Source organism: Mustela nivalis (assembly GCF_964662115.1).
Source record: "Mustela nivalis genome assembly, chromosome: 6".
NCBI lineage: Eukaryota > Metazoa > Chordata > Mammalia > Carnivora > Mustelidae > Mustela > Mustela nivalis.
In genome coordinates, this window is record NC_139025.1 from 32,193,776 (window position 1) to 32,219,487 (window position 25,712).

Consider the following 25,712-nt stretch of genomic DNA (forward strand, 5'->3'; position numbering starts at 1 on the left):
GCCTGGTGACTTAAAAAAAAAACAATTTTCTCATCTGAGGAACCCCTTCCTCAAACTATTTCCAGGCTCATCAAGGCCCATTGTTAATTTCTAAGGAAAACTGAGCTCTCAGGAAAAACTCTTGGCACACAACTATTTGTCTCATTTTATAAGAGGAGAGTAGGAGAGTGAGTTACTCTACTGAAGGCAGGGAGTAGAGCCAAAGTATGCCTTCAGGTCATCCAAAAACAGGCATACCTCATTTTACTGCACTTTACAGATACTGCATTTTTTACAAACTGAAAGTCTGTGGCAACTCTGCATTGGGCAAATCTATTGGCCTCATTTTTTTTTTTTTTAAGATTTTATTTATTTTATTTGACAGATAGAGATCACAAGTAGGCAGAGAGGCAGGCAGAGAGAGAGGGAAGCAGGCTCCCTGCTGAGCGGAGAGGCCGATGTGGGGCTCGATCCCAGGACCCTGGGAATCATGACCTGAGCCGAAGGCAGAGGCTTTAACCCACTGAGCCACCCAGGCACCCCTTGGCCTCATTTTTTTTCCCCCAGCAGCATTTGTTCACTTTGTGTCTCTGTGTCACATTTTGGTACCTTTTCCTTATTATTATATTTTTGTGCAGATGTGAGATCACTGTCCTAGGAGTCACTATAGTAACTGATTTGGGAGGCCATGAATCATGCCCACATAAGACTGAGCACTCAATAGATAAATGTGTGTGTTCTGACTGCCTCACCAACCGGCCATTCCCATGTCTCTCTTCCTCTCCTCCGGCCTCCTTATTCCTTGAGATGAAATAATATTGCTCTCAGGCCAATCAATAATCTACTACAATGGCCTCTAAGTGCTCACGTGGAAGGAAGAGTGGCATGTCTCCCACTTCAAAAGGTAGAAATGATTAGGTTTAGTGAGGAAGGCATGTCAAAAGCCAAGACAGACCAAAAGGTAGGCCTCCTGCTCCAGTTAGCCAAGTTGTGCGTGCACAGGAAAAAGTTCTCCAAGGAAATTAAAAGTGCTGCTCCAGCAAACATGTAAATGCTGTGCAAACAAAACAGCCTTACTGCTGGTATAGAGAAGGGTTCGTGATCGGGACAGAAGATCACACTGGCCATACAGTTATCTTAAGCCAAAGCCTAATCCAAGCCAAGCCCGAACTCTCTTCAATTCTGTGAAGACTGAGACAGGTGAGGAAGCTGCAGAAGAAAATTCTGAAGCTAGCTGGGGTTGGTTCAAGAAGTTTAAGGAAAGAAACTATCTCCATAAACATCAAAGTACAAGATGAAGCCCTAAGTGCTGATGGAGAAGCTCCAGCAAATTATGCAGAAGATCCAGCTAAGATCATTAATGAAGGTAGCTACATGTAGGAGCAGATTTTCACTGTGGATGAAACAGCCTTCTCTTGCAAGAAGATGCCATCTAGGATTTTCATAGCTAAAGAGAAGTCAAGGGGCGCCTGGGTGGCTCAGTGGGTTAAAGCTTCTGCCTTTGGCTCAGGTCATGATCTCAGGGTCCTGGGATTGAGCCCTGCATCAGGCTCTCTGCTCAGCATGGAGTCTGCTTTCTCCTTTCTCTCTGCCTCCTTGTGATCTCTGTCTGTCAAATAAATAAAATCTTTAAAAAAAAAATAATAAAGAGAGAGAGAGAAGTCAATGCCTGGCTTTAAAACTTCAAAAGCCAGACTGACTCTCTTGCTTGGGACTAATGCATCTGGTGACTTTAAATTGAACCCAGTGCTTATGGACCACTCCCAAAATCCCAGAGCCCTTCAGAATTATGCTAAATCTACTCCACTTGTACTCTCTAGATGGATGACAGCATATCTGTTTACAGCATGGTTTGCTGAATATTTTAAGCCTACTGTTGGGACTACTAATCAGGAAAAAAAAATTCCTTTTCAAATATTACTGCTTGGGGCACCTGCATGCCTCAGTCAGTTGAGTGTCTACCTTTGGCTGAGGTCATGATTCCAGGGTTGTGGGACTGAGCCCCACATAGGACCCCTGCTGTAGAGAGCTGGCTTGTCCCTCTCCCTGTGGCCCCCAGCCCCTACTCATGCTCTGTGATTTCTCTCTCCCTCCCTCTCTCAAATAAATAAATAAAATCTTTTTAAAGTAAAATAAAACATTACTGCTCATTGAGAGTGTATCTGGTTACCCAAGAACTCTGATAGAGATGTACAATGAAATTAATGATCTTTTCAGGTCTGCTAACACAACATCTATTCTGCAGCCCATTGATCAAAGAGTAATTTTGATTTTTAAGCCTTATTATTTAAGAAATACTTTTCATAAGGGCTATAGCTACCATAAATAGAGATGCCTCTAATGGATCTTGGCAAAGCAAACTGAAAACCTTCTGGAAAGGATTCACCATTCTACAGGCCATTAAGAATATTCATGATTCATGGGAAGAGGTGAAGATACCAACATTAATTAACAGAAGTCTCTAGCCCTTATGGAGGACTTTGAGGGGTTTAAGACTTTGGTGGAGGATGTAACTACAGATGTGGTGGAAATAGCTAAAGAACTGGAATTAGAAGTGGAGCCTGCAGGTGGAAGTGAATTACTGCAACTGTTTCATCCCACAATAAAACTTACAAGGATGAGGAGTTGCTTCTTGTTGAATGAGCAAAGAAAGAGGTTTCTTGAGATGTGAAGACTATTGAAATGACAACAATGGATTTAAAATATTACATAAACTTAGTTGACTAGACAGTGGTAAAATGTGAGAACTCTCCATTTTGGAAGAAGTTCTGCTGTGGGCAAAATGCTATCAAACAACATCACATGCTACAGGGAAATCCTTCAAGAAGGAGAGGTTCATCAATACAGCAAACTTCACTGTTAACTTATTTTAAGAAACTGCCACAGTCACCACCCTCATCAGTCAGTAGCCATCAACACCATGGCAATAATCTCCTCCAGCAAAAAGATTACAACTCTCTGAAAGCTCAGATGAGGTTAGCATTTCTTAGCAATAGAGTATTTTTATTTATTTATTTTTTTAAATAATCTCTATACCCAACATGGGGCTCGAAGTCATGACCCCAAGATCAAAAGTCACATCCTCTACTGGCTGAGGCAGCCAGGCACCCCAGCAGTAAAGTTTTTTGTTTTGTTTTGTTTTATATAGAGAGTGTGAGGAGGGGGCAAGGGGTAGAGGTAGAGGGAGAGAGAGAGAAGCTCAAGCATGCTCCATGCTCAGCACAGAGCCTGATGTAGGGCTGGATCTCATGACCTTGAGATCATGACCTGAGCCAAAATCAAGAGTCAGATGCTTAACCAACTGAGACAGGCGCCCAGCAATAAAGTATTTTTTTAAATCTATTTTAATTTATTTATTTGAGAGAGACACAGAGATAGCAAGTGGGGAAGAGAGGGAGAAGCAGGCTCCCTGCTGAGGAAGGAGCCTGACATGGGCCTTGATCCCAGGACCCTGGGATCATGACCTGAGCCAAAGACAGACGCTTAACCGACTGAGCCACCTAGGCATCCAGCAATAAAGTATTCTTAAATGAAAGTATATACATTGTTTTTTTAGACATAACATTACTGCACAACTAACAGTCCAGAGTATAATATAAACAATTTTTATATGCACTGGGAAAGCCAGAAAATTCATTTGACTCACATTTTTTTTTTAAAGATTTTATTTATAGGGTGCCTGGGTGGCTCAGTTGTTAAGCATCTGCCTTCAGCTCAGGTCACAATCCCAGGATCCTGGGATCAAGCCCCGCCTCGGGCTTCTTGCTCAGCAGGAAGCCTGCTTCTTCCTCTCCCACTTCCCTTACTTGTGTTCCTGCTCTTGCTGTGTCCATCTCTGTCAAATAAATAAATTAAATTAAATTAAATAAAGATTTTATTTATTTATTTATTTTTGGAAAAAGACAGAGCATGAGTGGATAGGAGCAGAGGGAGAGAGAGAATCTTAAGGAGGCTCCATACCCAGTATGGACCCCAATGTGGCTTGATCTCAACACCCTGAGATCATGTCCCGAGCTGAAGTCAAGAGTTGGCCATTTAATTGACTGAGCCACGCAGGCACCCCTAAAGATTTTACTTTTAATTAATCTCAACACCCAACATGGGCCTTGAACTTACCACCCCAAGATCAAGAGTCGCACACTCCACCGACTAAGCCAGCCAGGTGCCCCTGACTCATTCACTTTATTGCGGTATTTGCTTTACTATGGTGGGCTGGAACCAGACCCGCAATATTATACTCCATGAGCAGTATCAAGGCTCAGAAAGTTGTGAGCCACGCATGGGAGGATTACAAGGACACATAGAAAAAGGCAGCTTCTGAAGGACATGGGTCTCCAGTCTTTCATGAGCAAAGGGAAACCACTTTCTTTATAGCAAACTGTTACTGAGAAAAGTGTTGCATTCTTGAAACCAAGAATGGGACCCAAGACAGACAGGAGAGCATGAAAAGGACCATACAGATGGCAGAAGTTCTCAGGAGTACTGAGATGACCCCTATGGACACGTCTCTCAGCCGAAATTGGCAGATTCAACCAAGACCCCTGAGAGCCCCACATGTGGCTACAAAGGCAACTTCCATCAGAGGCAGACAATCTGGGTGGCTGAACCCCACACTCACCGAATGTACGAATCTTTCTTGCCACAGACTACACACAGGTTCTCTTTAACCATCAGGTAATAGTCTCCTGGAGATTCAGGTCTTCCTGCGGGTTCAAACTGCAGCTTGACCACAAAAGGCTCCTCACTCACCAGCTCTGAGAGAAAAGATAAGAGACCAGCATTTGCCCACCCATCCCTCTGGAAAGAAGCCCCACCTGAAATGTTCTCTGTAGTGTCCTGGCAGAGAGTAGGGTTTCTGGGTTTTGAATAGCCATGTCCCACTTGTCTCAAGGTCGTTCTGCCTTCTTCTGTTCCTCCCTGCCCCTTGTCTCTCTGTCTCTCTCCTCACTCCTGCCAATACCCACGTGCACCTAAATGCAAATGCAAGGACAGGTGAGTCTCACACCTCCAATGCCTTTGTCCAGGTACCACTGAGCTTTCCTTCGGTCACAAGTGCAGAGAGGCTGTCCGTCAGGAGCATGGAGGAAGCAGTTATCATACAGAGGGGATTTTCTGCAGGGAAAGGAGAGATTAATAAAACTACCTATGGATCAAGGTAGCTTGATCTATGTTGTCTTCTGAGTGACTGCTATTCTCAACACTAGGGTCCAATATTATATTTATGGAAAAAAAACTAATGGGGCAAAAAGTCTTGATTGTTCCTCCATCTTCATGGGGCTAGGAACTAAAAATGAATTCGTTTAGCTAGTTTTTATATTTATGGAACAAGGAGTGAGTTGGGTAGTATATATACAACAGCTCTGTTGTGAAAGCGAACAGGAACAGAGCACCAAGAACACTGCTCTACAGAGTAATCATTGGGTTAAACAAAGTAAATTAAAATTAAAGAACTTCAAGCCAAAGTAATGAGGGCCACATGGGTTTATTTCTGGCTCATACGCAATACTGGCTTCAATTTAATCATCCAATTCCTAAAGGCATTCTGCTACAGGGACCAAACTTCCACTCCAAAGCACTTATTAGTCATCTTTCTGCAACAGAGGCGTTAAGTTGTACAGAAAAACTCTCACTGGTTAGAGAATAATATTGGCTTAGAGCTGGATGCCTTTCTAAATAATCAAATACCAAATGAACAGGAAATCAGATGATGCATTTCTCCTGAAATGTATGAGGCAATTCATGCCATTCATTTTCGCAGCTATCCTGAGCAAGCAAGGAGTAATAATTATACCCTCATTTATAACTGGAGAGGTTATAGGGCTCAAATCATACCAGGATCAGCGACAAAGCTAGGTTAAGCTCTCCTTATGGGCACTCAATTCTAAAAATTAGAAAGTAAAAGAAGGGGAAAAGGAGGAAAACACATAAATAGACCAAAGGTTAGCTCTAAATGTCCTTGAAGGAAAGGGAAAAAAAAAAATTAACCTCTGGGGGGAAAAATTAACCCCTTGAGCACCATCGTCCTACCACACAATCTTCTCCCCAGACCTAAGATGAGGCATCATGCCTTTTGCTGGAGGCTGGGCCTCTGCATCTCTCTCTACCAGACAGAGAACAACTCAGTTACCTGGCCGAATAGCCCACCCCCAGGGGCTTTCTTTTATGCTTTCTGGGGTCTTTCCCTTGGTGGTTGCCTGGCGTCATTCCATCTGTCTTAGACTTCTTATTTCTTGGCTTCTGCTGAGTTTCTGCTGCTTCCCCATTAACCTCTTCCCCCAGTCGGCTGAGTCCTTTGCTTCGGAATGGGATGTCTACCATATCCTGGCAATTTTCCAAGACTTTTCTCCAACCCACATGGTCATCGTTTTCGTCTACAGTTGAATTCCTAGAGAAAGGGTATCCAAGAAGATGGAGAAAGAGAGCCACTGAAATCTGGGCATCCCTGGCAGCATAAATCACCTGAAGAGAAAAGTCAGAGATCAGTGGAATCTGGAAGGCACACCAGAGAGAGCAATTGCCAAGTCAGTTACAAAGACACAGACAACTTTCAGGATTCTAATTCAAGATGTACAATACCCGAAGCACTGTGTACTTCTTAAAAACCTTTTATGATGAAATATTTTGCACTATATGAAAGTAAACTGAATAGTATAATGAATCTTCATGTTTCTTATCTATGTTATAACTTATTTTAGTTAACTTATTTTAGCTAAAGTTAACTTATTTTAGCTAAAATAATGACTTACTTTGAATATTCAAAAATCCTAACCTATACAAACCAGTGAAGTTTCTTTCTCTTTGTTACCAAACCTGATGGACAGACTTTTCTCAAGTTTGGTAATTTGAGAAAAAAGAGCAGTCCCCACAAGTGTGACAAGTCCATGAAATTCACGTTGGAGGTGGCCATCATCTAGACCACCTGAAAACAAGATTCACTGAGAGGTCTGTGTAATTGCCAATCAGAAACAACCTGCCATACCTATTAATAAGATGTGGAAAACAAACAGGTTTCAAGCATGGGCCTCAAGTCAAAAGTCACAAGGGCTCATTTCTGAAATGAATAAATTTCAGATTATATGGTATAATCTACCATAACAATAACGGTAAGTCACTCTCCCAAACAACTTGACAGGAGAGCTGGTCATAAATAAAAGTAGCCAAGACTATCATTAAGAGCTTTTCCCAAAAAAGGGAGTAAAGACTTTAAAATTCCTTTAATTTACCTTTAGTAACCAAGCCTGGTAAATAATACTATTAGGAAGGATTTACTATGCTTTTAGAATAAAACAGGTTTGGATAAAATTTTCCATCTAGACTCAACAATCTATAATCTACCACCCAGCTGTCTCCCACTGGAAAAAACTGTGTTTGAATGGGAAGAGTTTAAAGTGTTTTCTAGGGGCACCTGGGTGGCTCAGTCAGTTAAATGTCTGCCTTCAGCTCAGGTCATGATCCCAGGGTCCTGGGATCTAGCCCCACATTGGGCTCCCTGCTCAGCGGGAACATGCCTCTCCTCCTGCTCATTCTCTCTGTCTCACTCTCTCTCTCAAATAAATAAATTTTTCTTTTAAAGTGCTCTTTTAACAAACTGTTTTCAAATGATAAGGAAACCAAGGCACTTTCAACAGATGCTGTTGAGACAACTGGATGACCACATGTGAAAGAATGAAGTTGGACCCTTACCTTATATCACACACAAAAATGAACTCAAAATGGGTCATAAACCTAAATGTAAGAGCTAAAACCTAAGACTCGTAAATGAAAACATAGGAGTAAATGTTCATCACCTTGGGGTAGGCAATGATTTCTTGGATACAACACCAAAAGCGTAAGTGATAAGCGAAAAAAATAGATTAACTGGGCATCATCAAAATTAAAATATTTTTTGCTTCAAATGATGATCTCAGTCAAATAAGTGAAAAGACCACCTGAAGAATGGGAGGAAATACTTACACATTATATACCTAATAAGGGACAAGCGTTCAAAATATATGAAGAACTCTCAGAAGTCAACAATACAAAAACAACTCAATTAAAATATAAGCAAAAGGGGCGCCTGGGTGGCTCAGTCATTAGGTGTCTGCCTTCGGCTCAGGTCATGATCCTGGGGGTCCTGGGATCAAGCCCCACATTAGGCTCCCTGCTCAGCAGGCAGACTGCTACTCCCTCTCCCACTTCCCCTGTTTGTGTTCCCTCTTACTGTGTCTCTGTCAAATAAATAAAATCTTTAAAAATAAAATAAAACATGAGCAAAGGATCTGAATAGATGTTTCTCCAAAGAAAATACATAAATAGTCAACAAGCACATGGAAAGATGTTCAGCATCATCAGCCACTAGGGAAACGTAAATCAAAACCACAATCAAATACTATTTCATACTTACTAGGATGGCTCTAATCAAAAAGATAGACAATAACAAGAGTTGGTAAGGATGTGTAAAATTTGAACCTTCGTATATTATTGGTAAGAATATAAAATGGTGCAGCTACTTTGCAAAACAGTCTGGCAGTTCGTTAAACAGTTAAACATAAAGGTTATGACTCAGCAATTCCACTCCTAGGTATATATCCAAGATAAGTAAAAACATATGACATATGTCCACATAAAATTTTATACACAAATATTCATAGTGGCATTTTTCATAACAGCCAAAAAATGAAAGCCATCCAAATCCCCACCAGTTGATGATGGATAAATAAAATGTAGTATATCCATACAATGAACTATTGCATAGCAATAAAAAGAAATGAACTACCAATAAATGTTATAACATGAATGAACCACAAAAACATGCAAAATTAAGAAGCCAATCAATCACAGGGGCGCCTGGGTGGCTCAGTGGGTTAAAGCCTCTGCCTTCGGCTCAGGTCATGATCCCAGGGTCCTGGGATCGAGCCCCACATCAGGCTCTCTGCTCAGTAGGGAACCTGCTTCCTCCTCTCTCTCTGTCTGCCTCTCCGCCTACTTGTGATCTCTGTCTGTTAAATAAATAAAATCTTTAAAAAAAAAATAAAAAAAAAGAAGCCAATCACAAAAGACCATATATTGTATGGTTCCATTTATATGAAATGTCCAAAATAGGCAAATCTATAAAGACAAAACGTAGATTAGTGGTGATTGCCCAGTGTTAAGGTGTTGTGGCAGGGGATGGGAAGTGACTGTAGGATGGGGAGTGACTGTTAATCACTACGGAGTTTCTTTTTGGGGGATAAAAATGTTCTAAAATTAGATAGTGGTGATGATTGCACAACTCTATAAAAATACTAAAATCCATTGATTTGTACACTTTTTTTTTTTAAGTGGGTTCCATGTCCAACATGAGGTTTGAACTCAGGACCCTGAGAAGAAGAGTCACATGCTCTACAGACTGGGCCAGCCAGGTACCCTGATCTGTGTACTTTAAATGTCTGAATGTTATTGTATGTAAGTGATACCTCAATAAAACTGCTAAAAGAAAGAAACCAACCAACCAACGCACAAAGAAGTGACTTACTCCTAGTCACAGAAAGTCAGAAATAGCTACAGAAAACAAATTCAGAGAATTTGACTCCCAAAAGTCTCTTACAGGATAATGTTAACCTGAAGATACCAGCTAAATCTTTCCAATAATAACATTTTGGAAGGATGAACAAGTGGTGACCAACTCAGCAAACAAGAGAAGGCTAAAAGCTAGACCTATGGAGGTAGTAAGCCAAAAATCCAAGAATCAAGTCAATTTGAGCCACAGAGAATGGCAAAGCATTAGGAATGGGAAGCACCAGGTACTTCGGTGAAAGTAAGTACAAGTAGGGGTGAAAACAAGAAGATAGGTGCAAGCTTCCATAAAGAACACTTAGGACTCTAGACCTTCTCCTTTATACCCCAGGGGTGGCAATGACTCCTTCTCTAACCCCAGAAGAGCAAAAGTTTAAGTCATATAATGGCTGACTCATAGAGGATCTGGATCTAGTAACACCAGGCCTGGTGCAGGGTGGGGGCAAAGTGTCACCTGGAAAAGGGATTATGGGAAAGTGTACATATGGCTTGGTGAAACTACCAACACCTTTCCCCACTCAGCAACCAGAATATAAGCAGAGGGGCTTATACCTCTTGGGCAGAAGACTAGATGATTCATCTCTGGAGAAACTGAGTAGCCTGAGGAAAAAAGAGTTTCAGTTACTGACATGTGACTGTAATCTACAGGTATTGATAATAACGCCCAGTGGTCAAAAGCCCTGGCTCTATTTGCTATGTTCTCAACCCATTTCTGAAAATTCAAATTTAAACATGATTTCCTGTATTTTCTAAAATCTCATTAAGCATTATGTTTATAATTAGAATGAAATAAACAATAAACATTATTGAAATAAAGAATGAACAGGGGCACCTGGATGGCTCAGTAGGAAGAACGTGCAACCCTTGATCTTGGGATTGCGAGTTCGAGTCGCGTGCCGGGTGTAGAGGTTACTAAAGAAAATAAATAAACTTAAAAACTTAAAAAAAAAAAAAAAAAAAAAGAATGAGTAAGAGTCTTTAGGAATTCTGAATTCTCACAATAATAAGGACCACAAATCTGGCTTTAAGATTGGTAGCAATTACCATTTCCTCCCCAACTTTTTATTTTAAGAGTTTTCAAACCCAGAGAAAATGTTTAAAAAAGCATAATGCCAACTGACATTCACAATCGTCAATATTTGCTTTATCACTTTATAATATGGACACCACACACTTTTTTTTTTGCCTGAACACATTTCAAAATTAAGTTGCAGCGATTATGATCCTTCATCAGCATGTACTTCTTATGAACAAGGACATTCTTCTACATGACCTCATGATTACCACACCCAAGAGCTTTAAAAGTGACAAAGTACAATGATACACAGTTCTATTCGAATGTCTCCAATTGTTCCACACATGTCTTTTCAGATGGTGCAAGATTCTGGGTTTTTAGTAAACTAGAACTGCACAACCCATCACCACAAGCGTTGTTAGAAAAACTTCCATCACCTCAAAAAGAAACCTAATACCCTGTAGCAGTCATCCTCAATGTCTCTCAGCCCTAGGCAACCATTAATTTATGTTGTCTCTATTGATTTTTATATTCTGAACATTTCATAAAAATAGAATCTGATGTGATATTTTCCAACTGGCTTTTTTTCACTTAGCATAATGTTCCCAAGATGCATCCATGCATGTACCATGTGTCCTTTGTATTTCTGAAAAATACTCCATTGTAAGGCTATACAATATTTTACTTATTCATTCAATAGTTGATGAGCCCAATCAACTTTTTAAGGTGTCTTTAAATATGAATGGACAGCCAAGGATCTAAACATTTAAGAAAAATATTTCATGTGAAAGACAAAGACCAAATCAAACATTTCAAATAAGGAACTCAGAGGAAAATGAAGAAATACAGGAAGAAGAAAACCTGAGAAATCTTTAATACTCAAAGATAACAGAAGATATTATATCTCTTATACAAAAACAAAGTTATTTTAAAAGCGAATATTCAGAGGAAACTAAGAATCTCTTGTAACTTACAATTATGAAAGGAATAATTAAAAATTCAATAGAAATGTTAGAAGACAAACTTGGGGAAATTTCCTAGAAGGTAAAACAAAAAACACAAAGAGAGAAAATATTTTTCCTAGGAAATCAGAGAATCAATTCAAGGGGGTCCAACATCTAAATAATATGAGTTCTAAAAACAAAAGGGAGGGAAATTTTCATAGAAATATTATGAGAATAATTCTCTTAACTGAAAGATAGATTGAAAGGGTCCACTGGCTTCTAATACTAAAATGGAAGATAGCCCACACTAATGTATACCATCATGAATTTTAAGAACTAAGAATAAAGTGAAGATTCTCCAGAAAGAAAAACAAACGACATGCTCAGTATCAATACTGGAAGCTCTAAGACAGGGAACATTACCTTTGAAGTTCTGAAGGAAAATGATTTTCACCATAAATAGCCATACTCAGCAAAAATATCAGTTCACAGACAGGCAAGGCAATATCTTTTCGGACATGGAGGGTGTCACAAATGAGCTTCCTTTGCTCCCTTTCTTAATGTACTCCAAGACAAGGAAGGGAAAAGACATGGAATTTGCAAGACAGAGGATCTGCTCCAGAAGAAAGGTGATAGGACTCCCTAGGCTGATGGTGAATGCAGATTCCAGGGTCAGAGCTGGGCAGCAGCTCTGGAAGCAGGATGATGATGGACTCTGTCTGGAAGGGAGGGCTCCAAGGGAAAACAAAAGGAGTAAGTCACCTCACGTGTCTGAACCGGCCAAGAAAAGATATAGGGTTCCATTAAAGAATCCGGGCTTGAAACAGTTAATAGGTAGATAGAAAACAAAGAAAACAGCTTTTTGGCCACCGATCTGCTTTGTGTGGCTCTTGCCACGTTTTCTCACAAGACTTTCAGAAATAAGTGATTCCCAGCCAAGAAACAAAAGCAGAATCATCCCATTCCCCCAGTAGATTCGGGTGAAAACTGGTAATAAAATCAGGTATAATTCCAATAGGAGGCCCCTGCCCCCCACTCACCTGAGTGCTCCCTCTTTCTCTCTCTCCAATAAATAAATAAATCTTTAAAGAAGAACCAGACTGGGTCTAGAAGGCATCACGCTTCATGAGGTGGCACACCTAGTTGGCACCACATATTTAATTAAGCTGCATGAAGACCATGTGTTCTATCCTGTCATGGCCGACAGACATGTTTTAGCAGGGAAATGATTTTTCTCTGTTATTATGCCTCTGCACCAGTAGGCTGGTTCGGTAATAAATGTGAGAGCTTTCGGCTCTACTGCTACTGGGCTTCTGATTTGTGAAGTACTGAATTCCCCCTCCTGTCAGTTCACACATAGCACTGTCCTACAGAACTTTCTGCAGCGACAGAAATACACCCTTAACAACCAAGTATGTAAAATGTGGCTAGGGGGTGCCTGGATGGCTCAGTTCCTTAAGTCTGCCTTAGGCTCAGGTTATGATCTCGGGAGTCTTGGGATCAGGGTCCCCAGTGAGCGGGGTATCTCCTTGTCCCTTGCCCTTCCCCCTACTTGTGCTCTCTCTTTCTCAAATAAATAAATAAAATTTTAAAAAAGAAAAAAAAAAGAAAGCAAACAAAAGTACAAATTATTACTCACAAGAAAACAAGAGGCTATATAAGAAAAAAACTGTAGTTTCCTATGTGGCTCAGCTATAAATAATACCAATATAAGTAGATACTAATCTGATAAAAATGATGATTTACCTATATTGGGAAGATATGGAAGGGGAAAAGTATTTGTCTGGGAACAGAGGAATTACAAGAGTACTAAATCATGTCTTCCATTGTAAGAAGTCAAAAAATAATATGAAAAATAATAAAGAGTAATATATGCATGTAATTTAAAAATATAATGGTAATTACCAGGAAGAAATGAAATTGGTTACCATTGAGTGGGAGGAAGACGGAGAACCACTAACTGTTTCTTATAATAAGTCTTACAACACTCTGGTTTTCTTTTTTTTAAAGATTTTATTTATTTATTTGACAGAGAGAAATCACAAGTAGTTGGAGAGGCAGGCAGAGAGAGAGAGACAGAAGCAGGCTCCCCACTGAGCAGAGAGCCCGATGCGGGACTCGATCCCAGGACCCTGAGATCATGACCTGAGCCGAAGGCAGCGGCTTAACCCACTGAGCCACCCAGGCGCCCCACACTCTGGTTTTCTAATTACTCATTTGTGTTCATAATAAAAAATTACATTTTCTGAAATGCCTGGCATACAGTAACTGCTCAGAAATATAAAACACAAGAGGGACTCTTACTCTGTTACTTAAGTACCATTTATAAACCACAGACCAGTTATCTTCAGTGAGTCTCTTCTCAGGTATTTCCACCCAACACTTATATTTGAAGATTACAATTACAAGAACAACTATCCTTCACAAGCAATGGCTCTTCCATTCTTCAACTACTCTGACAAGAAGTACCTGGTCCTCGGTAAGATTCTCAGCATCCCAGTTGCTGCAACGAAGCAGGAGGGACTTGTCAAGCGGAAAATTCAAAACCGTCTCAGCAAGTGATTTCAGGCTTAGCCCATTACAGAGCAAATTGTTTCTGCAAGAAATAAGTAAGTTGTGTATCAAAAATGGGCAAAAGAAGAACAGGCAAATCAAAAAAAAAGACATGTAAATGGCCAATACGGGGTGCCTGGGTGGCTCAGTGGGTTAAGCCTCTGATCATGATCTGGTCATGATCTCAGGGTCCTGGGATCGAGCCCGGCATCCGGCTCTCTGCTCAGCGGGGAGTCTGCTTCCCCCACCCCCCTCTCTCTCTCTGCCTGTCTCTCTGCCTACTTGTGATCTCTGCAAATAGATAAAAATCTTTAAAAAAAAAAATATATATATATATATAAAGAAGAAAATAAATGGCCAATAAGCAGATAGACGGCAGACACTCAAACTCACTAGACATCAAACAAAATAAATAAAAATTATAAATAATTTGTTTATCAGCCTGCAGATTTAAAAAAACAACTACATCTACTATTATTGGAGCATGAAGAAGACTCAGTCTAATCTAAAATTCATGAACTGTCCATTTTTACAAGCTTTACAGAAAATAGTTTAACAATAAAGAGCTTTCAAAATTTTGAACATTCTCTGATTCACGAATCCCACTTCTAGGAATTTATCCTATGGACAAATGTGCATAAGATGATCTTCACTGCGGCACCACTTATATAGAAGCAAAGAATTGGAAACAACCTAAATATCCATCAACAAAAGACTAGTTAAATCTCTCTGCAATTAAATTCCATACAGCTATTAAAAATAAGGAAGTGGATGGGGGCGTCTGGGTGGCTGAGTCAGTTAAGCATCTGACTCCTGGATTTGACTCAGGTCGTGATCTCACGAGTCCTGGGATGAAGACCTGCACTGCCACTGCCCTGCTCAGCGGGCAGTCCACATGCTGATTCTCTCCCTCTGACCCTGCCCCCCACTCACCTGAGTGCTCCCTCTTTCTCTCTCTCCAATAAATAAATCAATCTTTAAAAAAAATAAGGATGTAGATCTATACGAATATGAAAAGATATCCATGACCGTTAAGTAAAAAGAGACTGTGGGAGAAAACATATGTTGTGGTCCCTTTATGTTAATATATATACCACATTCCAGATGTATGTGTGTGAGTCTAGGTATGAGAGAGACAAAGCACAGAGATGACTAGAAAGATACCAATCATATGTTCATGATATTATCTCTGGGTATGGGACTTACGGTGATTATCTATCTTCTTTACATGTTTCTATATTTGCATTGGCTAGTATTCATGTAATTACTTTTCAAATTTGAAAAAATGGTAATGGCATTTTCATTGAGCAGGTGAAGGTACAAAACAACCTAAATAATCTTTCTGTCCTTCAAATACTTTCTGATTAAAATAGCTGCAGGGTGACAGAAAAAATTAAGTAGTCCAAGGTTTGGAGATTCCAAACAAGAAATAAATGTGAAATTAGGAACACATTGGTCTACACAAGTGGTGCTAACTTCCTGGCTACCAAGTGAAAGACTAGAAGTTTTAGAGCAGGAGGCTTGGAGGTGGGGTTACGGTAAGCAGGACTCCCTCAGGAACCGTAGGAAATGAAATCATTATAATAATGAAGAAAAGGAAGTCTTTTTCTACAAAAACCAGCAGTAATTGATGGATTTCATTACCCCCAAAAGGCAGCACTGACTAAAAAGTAGAAACAGGTCCAGACATACTTAGGGAAAAATACATAATGTCTTGGTTCGATTAAGTGAAAATTAAGGCTTTGGGAGACATAAAATCTCTTTTGTTTTGTTGTAAACTATAAAAGTAATGAATGCTTATTATCAAAAGTACAGACAACAGAAAAGCATCACAGGTGGAAAGTAAAAGCCTATCACCCCGTAATTCCACTCCTTGGGAATACTGACTCTTACAGTAGACTGTGGCCATTCCAGATCTTTTCTATGCACAGACAGATGGTTAAGGAGGAGGAGATAACATGTTTTTGGCATTTGTTCTGTTTTTTTTGCTCTACAACTTGCTTTATTACTTAATATATCAGAGACCTCCATCCATGATGATAAGTATAAATGTACTTATTTCATTCCTCTTAATAGCTGTGTAATTTTTCAAACATGGCTATTCCATAATTCTTGAGATCATTACCCCTGGGGAAGGACAGTACTTAATTTTCAAGCTACTTTATTCCATTTAGGTCATTAGTCCTTTTTTAAACGACATCTATGGAAAGGTTGTGCATTTCTTGAGGATTAATTAAAGACAAGAGGCCATCTTTGCCATTTCAAATTTTCACTAGGAAAGATTCCAAAGTCATATACAACAATCTCTACAGTAAATCATCTCTGATTAACATTTAACACAAAAGATAAAGAGTGAGAGCTGAAAACAGCAGTACACTGCACTGTCTCTGTGGGACACACTTAAAGTGCTTCACGTAGTTTAACTCTTGAGATCCTCACACCAATCCTGGGAGGTGAGAACCTAATTATTGCCGCAGAAGGAAGTGAGGAACAGCACTGCACAGCCCACTCCAGAGTCAACTCTTAGCTCCTATACCCACCGCCTCTAACAGCAGAGGGACAGGGGACACCTCTGGGGAAGCGGTGCCTTGGGAGGGTGGGGCAGAGGGAGGCCTGGCGAGAGGTGGCTGCTGGGGTGATGCTCCAAATACTTTCACAGATTTAAAATCCTTTACAGTAAGTATGTCGATGTATTTCTTGAAAACTTGATGCCTACAAGAGTTGTATTTACATAAGCCAAACTACTAAGCTAAAATAAAATTCCATTTTATACTAAAAAAATGACAAGATGAGATTTTAATCAGGCCTTCTCTTACTTTATCAAATCCTCCGAACTTTCAATGTCTGGCATTTGAGGCAGGGAGAGAGGCTACCTCACGCCACTTTATTAAAATGAGGACACCCACCCACGCACATACTCAAGCATATGAAGGTCACTGCCAATCCCTGAAAAACAAGTTAGAATAGAATTTCCATAAGAATATGGGGCGCCTGGGTGGCTCAGTGGGTTAAGCCGCTGCCTTTGGCTCAGGTCATGATCTCAGGGTCCTGGGATCGAGTCCCGCATCGGGCTCTCGGCTCAGCAAGGAGCCTGCTTCCTCCTCTCTCTCTCTCTGCCTGCCTCTCTGCCTACTTGTGATCTCTCTCTGTCAAATAAATAAATAAAATCTTAAAAAAAAAAAAAAAGAATTTCCATAAGAATAGAATTAGTAGTCTGCCACTGTTTTAGCCTAAAGCAGGGTTTGCAAACTCCAGTGTCTATCTGGAGAAGCTGGGGTTACAATGGATGGCAGAGGTGAGGACTGCGGCGATTAAACAGAGCATGAGCATCTAAGGAGGCCAACCTCTCCCCAGCAACCATTTCCATCTAGAACCCCTGACCTCGCTTTGTCAAATCATCTGATTTTTCAAAAGCCCCAAATACAGACTTTTACATTAAGTCTTCTGGATTTAAATCAGAAATTCCCAAAAATATCATGGCAGGGGGAGGGGCTACGGAAAAAGCAAAAGCAAGGGGAACCTGGGTGGCTCAGTCAGTTGGGTAGCTGCCTTTGGCTCAGGTCATGAGCCCAGGGTCCTGGGATCAAGCCCCATATCGGGCTCCCTGCTCAGCCTGGCTTCCCCCTCCCCTCTGCCTGCTGCTCTGCCTACTTGTTATCTCTCTCTCTCTCTGTCAAATTAATTAATTAATTAATTATTTTAAAAAAGAAGCAAAAGCAAAACATGAAGCCCTGATTTAGCCACTGGTGCAATCAGTTTTCCAACCTCTAGCTTATGGAGACACCTTATCCACGTTTCCCCTACAAAGACCAATCCTAGGTAACTAAAGTTTCCTCAGAAGTTGGAATATTCCCTCAGAAATTCATATATATCTCAGAAGCCTCTAGGTTTCTGAAAAACTCTGGATGCTTCCTTACTATTCTCAGTACTCCAGACATCTTGCTAAGACACTTGCCCTGCGGCTCCAAGAACCCCAGCGTTCATATGGACCCTACCTCTGCCTCACAGCTAGGTACCGGAGGTCCAGACACCCCTTAACCACGGGGCCGTAGTCCTGCAGGAGTTTGCTGGCATCTTCTGAACATCCTACTCCAACTTTTAAAATAGTGCCATCTGCCAAAATGTCCAACAAAGTTTTTGGTAGTGTTTTTCCTCCACGGATCAGCTTTGGCAAGCGAACCAAGACACAGAAGCCGCTTGGGGAGGCCATTTGAAGGAGTGACAGAGGACTGGCTTTGCCTTCCGAATTCACCTGCAACAGAAGAAAACAGGGCCACAGGTCATGCCTACCACAGCAGCAAGTACAACATGAAACTGGCAAAAAAACACAACAACAACAAAAAAAACAGTCTAAGAGGGACATCCTTAACTTCCCAAAGAAAGTGGCTGGCTGAATTTTGGTTCAGATCCAAGGTTGAGCCTATGCTAGCAAATGCAATGGACTCTGTGAAGGTGTAGCCTAAACAAAGGGGCCCCAGCGTGAGCCTGAAATGTGAGCAGCTGTAAAGACTGACACAGAGGACAGCTGGCAGAGTCACGGGAAATGTGCTGGTTTTAAAAAGTCTAAATGAGGGACGCCTGGGTGGCTCAGTTAGTTAAGCAGCTGCCTTCGGCTCAGGTCATGATCCCAGCGTCCTGGGATCGAGTCCCACGTCGGGCTCCTTGCTCAGCAGGGAGCCTGCTTCTCCCTCTGCCTCTGCCTGCCTCTCTGTCTGCCTGTGCTCACTCTCTCTGACAAAAAAATAAATAAAATCTAAAAAAAAAAAAAAAAAAAAAAAAGTCTAAGTGAGAGCGGCAACTGGGTGGCTCAGTGGGTTAAAGCCTCTGCCTTCGGCTCAGGTCATGGTCCCGGGGTCCTGGGATCTAGCATGTGGGGCTCTCTGCTCGGCAGGGAGCCTGCTTCCCTTCCTCTCTCTCTCTGCCTGCCTCTCTGCCTACCTGTGGTCTCTGTCTGTCAAATAAATAAATAAAATCTTAAAAAAAAAAGTCTAAGTGAGGCCCGCCTGGGTGGCTTAGTAATTGAATTTGTGCCTTCCACTCAGGTCCTGATCCCAGGGTGCTGGGATCCAGCCCCTGCTGAGTGGAAAGCCTGCTTCTCCTTCTCCCTTTCCCCCTCCCCCTGCTTGTGCTCCTTCTCTCTGTCAAAAAGATAGATAAAATCTTTAATAAACAAACAAACAAATAAATAAAAGTCTAAGTGAAAAAAGGCTAAAGAGTGGAAAATGACAAACACATACTTTTCATTATCACATGCTATACATTTACCTTGTTACTGATTCAAGATCCAATTTTTGAAAAGAGGTAGAAAATACAGTACTACAAGTAAGTGGGACCTGCCAATATAATAAATCCTGGTAGCACAAAAGTGTTTTCTCAGCATTTTATGATCACAAATGGTGTTCAGGAAGGGGGAAAAAAGGTATATTGAGCATAAGCTAGGATCCTTCTCTCTTAAAGAGTTGAAAATCACTTTATGTATTAATTGATCTAGTTTTAATCTTTTTGAGGTAATAGATAAGTCAGAGGGGAAAAAAGCTGAAAATTAAGAAATTATTCCCAGAAAAATTTACATGCAAAGTTCCCATTAACGCAAAATCCTCTAAAGCTAACCACAGAACCCAGGTTAAACATCCAAGAAATCCCACCCTTCTCATTTTGGGGGAGAAGAAATTTAGGACCTACAGGTGAAGCAGTTTGCCCACACATGGAGGGGTAAGGAGAAAGTTAAGACTAGAACCCAAATTCCCCAATCCAGAAGGGCGTTCTCAACCAAGATTCATTTGCATCCCCTCCTTTACCCCATGGACATCTGGTAGTGTCTGGAGAAATTTTGGGTTGTCACAAGTGGGGGATGGGGCACAAGTATCTAGCAGGTAGAGGGCAGACTGCTGTCAAACATCCTACAATGCGTGGGACAGCCGTTCACGACAACCAACAGCCTGCCCCAGCTCTCCACAGTGAGGAATGCCGCCCAGGGTACTGTGGTGCTCTCACTCACGTGCCAACTGCGCCAGGCCCTGCGCCACACGCCACTGCGGCAGGAAGGCATGCAAGTGACGGAACGTGACTGAGGGATTCTAGCCTTACTGGTAGAGTACGATACACACCAGCTCACACCCTCAGAAATGACACAGTAAATACCAAAGGAGCGGTTCAAACAAAGTGTTACAAGTAATCTGAGGGAGGTAGTTCATTGTTGAGGTGACCAAGACCACAGAGAAGAAACGGTCAAGGTCACAGTGCTGCTGTGAGAAACAAAACTCAGAGGGACCTCATCTTTGACTTCTACTTCACGAAGTAAAACCATGGTTTGACTCATGGAAGGTTTAGGGTTTCCCTTCTCAGGTAATGCTTTAACAGTGAGGTGAGGGCTATTTCCAGATCCTCAAATAAAAGCATGCCCGCTTGATTTCTATTGTGTCTATTTCTTAGGGTTTAGTCAAGGCCAAAAGAGACCTACAAGAAACTTGACTACTGGTTCCTGTTCTTTTTTTTTTTTTTTCCTTTTTAAAGATGTATTTATTTGAGAGACAGAAAGAGAGAGAGAGTGGGGTGGGGGGAAGGGGCAGAGGAAGCAGGAGAGAAAGAAGCAAACTCCACATGTAGAGCCCAACACGGGACTCGATCTCATGACCTGAACCTAAATCAAGAGTCTGATGCTTAACCTAATGAGCCACCCAGGTGTCCCTCCTGGTTTCTGTTATATAACAATTCATCTAGATGTGGCCAAACTGCCTTTTTATTAGTGAATAACTGCCTTCCTCCATATACCAGCTCTCTCCGAGAAAAAGCCACACATCTCTACTTCTGATATTCAGCACTGCTAACTAACTGGACATAACACTCACTGCAAATTCCTAAGGCTGGATATCTGTACATCTTTTCAGTTGGGTTCCATTGTCTAAAATACACTAAGTAACTAGGTAGATAAGTTGTTTTTTAATATTGTTTCTGGATTATGTTTAAGATCTAACGTATCATATAAAGTTTTCCCACTAAGAATTCAAACGTTTGTGATTCCAATAGGTACCCAATTTATACAGAATGTCTAAGTAGAAGAAGAATGTTTTTAGCAGAGTCAATTTGGCTTAAAGAATAAGATATCTAGGGCACCTGGGTGGCTCAATGGGTTAAGTCTCTGCCTTTGGCTCAGGTCATGATCTCAAGGTCCTGGGATTGAGTCCCGCATCAGGCTCTCTGCTCAGCAGGGAGCCTGCTTCCTCCTCTCTCTCTCTGTCTGTCTCTCTGCCTATTTGTGATCTCTCTCTGTCAAATAAATAAAATCTTAAAAAAAAAAAAAGATATCTAATCTAGTCTTCATTTCTCATTATTTCCCCCTTTTGCTTCCTATGATCTTTTTGCCTTGACATCACTTTCTACTCATGGAAAACAGTGGAAGTCTTGATTTACCAAAGCTATGTTTAATAACAAAAACAAAAGAAATACACTTAAATTTCATTAACATTATTTAATCCAATGGTCTCTGAATTTTTAAAACATTTATTTATTTTAGAGAGAAAGTGCATGCATGCAAGTGGGGAGGAAGGGCACAGGGAGAGAGAGAATCACAAGCAGACTCCCCATTGAGCACGGAGCCTGACATGGGGCTCAATTCCAGGACCCTGAGATCATGACCTGGGCCAAAATCAAGAGTTGGTCGCTTAACTATTTTTTTTTTTTTTTTTAGATTAGTCAACTCATAAAAAATGCTTGGACATACAAAACATATATAAATACATTTTTTAAAAGATTTTATTTATTTGGCAGAGAGAGTTCACAAATAGACAGAGAGGCAGGCAGAGAGAGAGGGTAAGCAGGCTCCCTACTGAGCAGAGAGCCCAAGCGGGGCTTGATCCCAGGACCCTGGGATCATGACCTGAGCTGAAGGCAAAGGCTTTAACCCACTGAGCTACCCAGGTGCTCCCTATAAATACATATTTATACATTATACACTTGTAGTACTATAATAACATGTTATAGACATTATGAAATAATACAAAAGTAAAAACTTTTAATGAATGAAGCCATCAAGAATTTTAGACAAGGGCGCCTGGGTGGCTCAGTGGGTTAAGCTGCTGCCTTCGGCTCGGGTCATGATCTCAGGGTCCTGGGATTGAGTCCCACATTGGGCTCTCTGCTCAGCAGGGAGCCTGCTTCCCTCTCTCTCTCTCTGCCTGCCTCTCCATCTACTTGTGATTTCTCTCTGTCAAATAAATAAATAAAATCTTAAAAAAAATTTTAGACAAAATTTCTAATGCTTTTTATGTATTTCAGTGATTCACTTAGCATTGATTTAGAGAGTCTCCTTTCTGAGGGCCAGCGGACAATCCATTTTGGCTTCAGGATGTCCAGAGCTGATAAAACTTTTTCTAAAGCGCACAATTCTTTAAATGACCCCACGATGGCAGCAGAGAGTAAAGAATGATTTAGGACCATCTTCTGGGCTTTGAACAGATTAATAAGCATCCTTAGTCCACAGAGTTTATGTATCATTTAAATTAAGACCATGCCTTTGAGACAAGAATGAGTTTGTCTTTTTCAAGTGACAGAATAAAGGCTTAATGAGACTGTCAAGTAATAATTAGAATATGAGGGGGAAAAAAACAAAACAGGAAGATCGGAAGAGGACAGGACACAAATCAGAGATGCTGAGAGAAGCCAGAGCATGTAAGTCCTTATAAGTACAGATAAGTAATTAAGACATGTTGGTTCTATTCAGAGCAATGAAAGGGTTTTAAGCAGAGGACTGACATGGTCTGATTTCATTTTTAAAATCTCATTTTGCTTACTATCTGGAGGCAGGATTATAGGTGTACAGGGTCCAAGGAAGGATGCTGGTCAGGAGGGTTCTACAAAGGTCCAGATGAGAGTCACTTGAGGTTTGGGCTAGGGGGAAGCAGAGGAGATTTTTAGAGAACTAGAGGGAGCCAACATCTTTTTTGGAGGTAGCACTAGATAGTATTACTGGAAAGGGGCTGATGATAAGGAAAAGGAAGCAGACCTCCAGTAGGCCTGAAGCCTGAGCCTGCAGAACAATGCTCTTCAAAAATGACCTTCACCACTTCATTCGATCTTTGTTGCACTAGTTATTTGCACCTGTTGACAAGGACATCTGTAGCAAGAGACTCTAGAAAAAAACCAGGCAGGAGACAGGGGCCTGAAAGATATTTAACATCTCTATCCCCACCTTCCTAAGAGAAAGACATGTTTTAGCTTCAAAACACGGCAGAAACCTCACTTTCTATAAGTGATTTATGCACAATTGTACATTACCATGGGTAACTCAGGAGAGTCTGGAAACCCATACTTCTACCTCTAGCTGGTAGCATGCTGTGTTATTTCCTATTTCTGCAACCACTTCTCTGAATTTCTATAGATTTTGCTATTGAGGAATCCCAGCATACCACAACTGCCTATTTGTGTCTGACTTTTTTTTTTTTCTTTTTTAAGATTTTATTTAGTTATTTGAGAAAGAGAGAGGGAGAGCTAGAGAGAGCGAGACAGTACCAGCAGGGTGGGGGTGCAGAGAGAGAGGGGAAGAAGCAAGATCCCCACTGAGCAGGAAGCCCCACTCAGGACTCTATCTCAGAACCCTGGAATCATGACCTGAGCTGAAGGCCGATGTTTAACTGGCCAAGCCACCCATGTGCCCCATGTGTCTGACTTTCAATCCTATCATTTCTGTTGGTTAGCCCTTAGGGGGTTGGATGTTTCCCTGATTTTCATCTTAAAGGTAGAGAAGACCAAGGATAATACAGATTTGGGAAGAAAACTCAAGACTTCTTTTAGGAACGTGTTAAGTTTGAGATGACTATTAGACATCGAAGGGAAGATGTCAAGTAGGCAGGTGGATATAAAAGGCTGGAGTTCTAATTTTGAGAGTCATCAGCATATCAATGATATTTAAAGCTATAAAACAGGCAGCAACCTCTTTGACCTCAGCCGTGGCAATTTCTTCCTAGAAACATCGCCAAAGGCAAGGGAAGCAAGGGCAAAAATGAACTATTGGGATTTTATCAAGATCAAAAGCTTTTGCACAGCAAAGGAAACAGTTAACAAAACCAAAAGACAACTGACAGAATGGGAGAAGATATTTGCAAATGACATATCAGATAAAGGGCTAGTGTCCAAAATCTATAAAGAACTTAGCAAACTCAACACCCAAAGAACAAATAATCCAATCAAGAAATGGGCAGAGGACATGAACAGACATTTCTGCAAAGAAGACATCCAGATGGCCAACAGACACATGAAAAAGTGCTCCAATCACTTGGCATCAGGGAAATACAAATTAAAACCACAATGAGATATTACCTCACACCAGTCAGAATGGCTAAAATTAACAAGTCAGGAAATGACAGATGCTGGCGAGGATGTGGAGAAAGAGGAACCCTCCTACACTGTTGGTGGGAATGCAAGCTGGTGCAACCACTCTGGAAAACAGCATGGAGGTTCCTCAAAATGTTGAAAATAGAACTACCCTATGACCCAGCAATTGCACTACTGGGTATTTACCCTAAAGATACAAACGTAATGATCCTAAGGGGCACGTATACTCGAATGTTTATAGCAGCAATGTCCACAATAGCCAAACTATGGAAAGAACCTAGATGTCCATCAACAGATGAATGGATAAAGAAGATGTGGTATATATACACAATGAAATACTATGCAGCCATCAAAAGAAATGAAATCTTGCCATTTGCGTCGACGTGGATGGAACTAGAGGGTATCATGCTTAGCGAAATAAGTCAAGCGGAGAAAGACAACTATCATATGATCTCCCTGATATGAGGAAGTAGAGATGCAACAGGGGGGGTTAAGGGGGTAGGAGAATAAATGAAACAAGATGGGATTGGGAGGGAGACAAACCATGAGTGACTCTTAATCTCACAAAACAAACAGGGTTGCTGGGGGGAGGGGGGTTGGGATAAGGGGGGCGGAGTTATGGATATTGGGGAGGGTATGTGCTATGGTGAGTGCTGTGAAGTGTGTAAACCTGGTGATTCACATACCTGTACCCCGGGGGGATAAAAATATATTATATGTTTATAAAAAATAAAAAATTAAAAAGAAAAAAAGAGAAAAAAAAAGCTATAAAACAGATGAGATCACTTAAGAGAAGAATACAGAGAGGACATAAATTAGTGGTCCATGGACACATCCACTGATCCACAGACACGTTTAATATTATTATTATTATTATTATTATTATTTTGGTCTTCACATATTTAAAAACTTGTACCAAAATTTAAAAATTAATAAAGTTCACATTTTTAAAAAATCTATATTCTAAGTTTCTCTCTTTTTTTTTTAAAGATTTTATTTATTGGGCGCCTGGGTGGCTCAGTGGGTTAAGCCGCTGCCTTCAGCTCGGGTCATGATCTCAGGGTCCTGGGATCGAGTCCCACATCGGGCTCTCTGTTTGGCGGGGAGCCTGCTTCCCTCTCTCTCTCTCTCTGCCTGCCTCTCTGCCTGCTTGTGATCTCTCTCTGTCAAATAAATAAATAAAATCTTTTTTTAAAGATTTTATTTATTTATTTGATAGAGAGAGATCACAAGTAGACGGAGAGGCAGGCAGAGAGAGAGAGAAGGAAGCAGGCTCCCCACTGAGCAGAGAGCCCAATGCGGGGCTCAATCCCAGGACCCTGAGATCATGACCTGAGCCGAAGGCAGCGGCTTAACCC

The 25,712-nt window shown here is 41.0% G+C and overlaps 1 protein-coding gene across 2 annotated transcripts in view; it reads right to left on the minus strand.

Moving 5' to 3' along the window:
- EXD2 (exonuclease 3'-5' domain containing 2) overlaps positions 1-25,712 on the minus strand; it is a 54,947-nt gene that overhangs the window by 5,184 nt on the left and 24,051 nt on the right. For both annotated transcript variants that reach the window (XM_082733992.1, XM_082733991.1), the window contains 5 exons: positions 18,021-18,277; positions 13,942-14,068; positions 6,107-6,438; positions 4,985-5,091; positions 4,598-4,733 (listed from right to left, as the gene is read on the minus strand). In XM_082733992.1, the coding sequence (XP_082590118.1) occupies positions 4,598-4,733; positions 4,985-5,091; positions 6,107-6,438; positions 13,942-14,068; positions 18,021-18,235 (917 nt within the window). In that variant the 5' untranslated portion in view covers positions 18,236-18,277. The remainder of the gene's footprint in view (positions 1-4,597; positions 4,734-4,984; positions 5,092-6,106; positions 6,439-13,941; positions 14,069-18,020; positions 18,278-25,712) is intronic.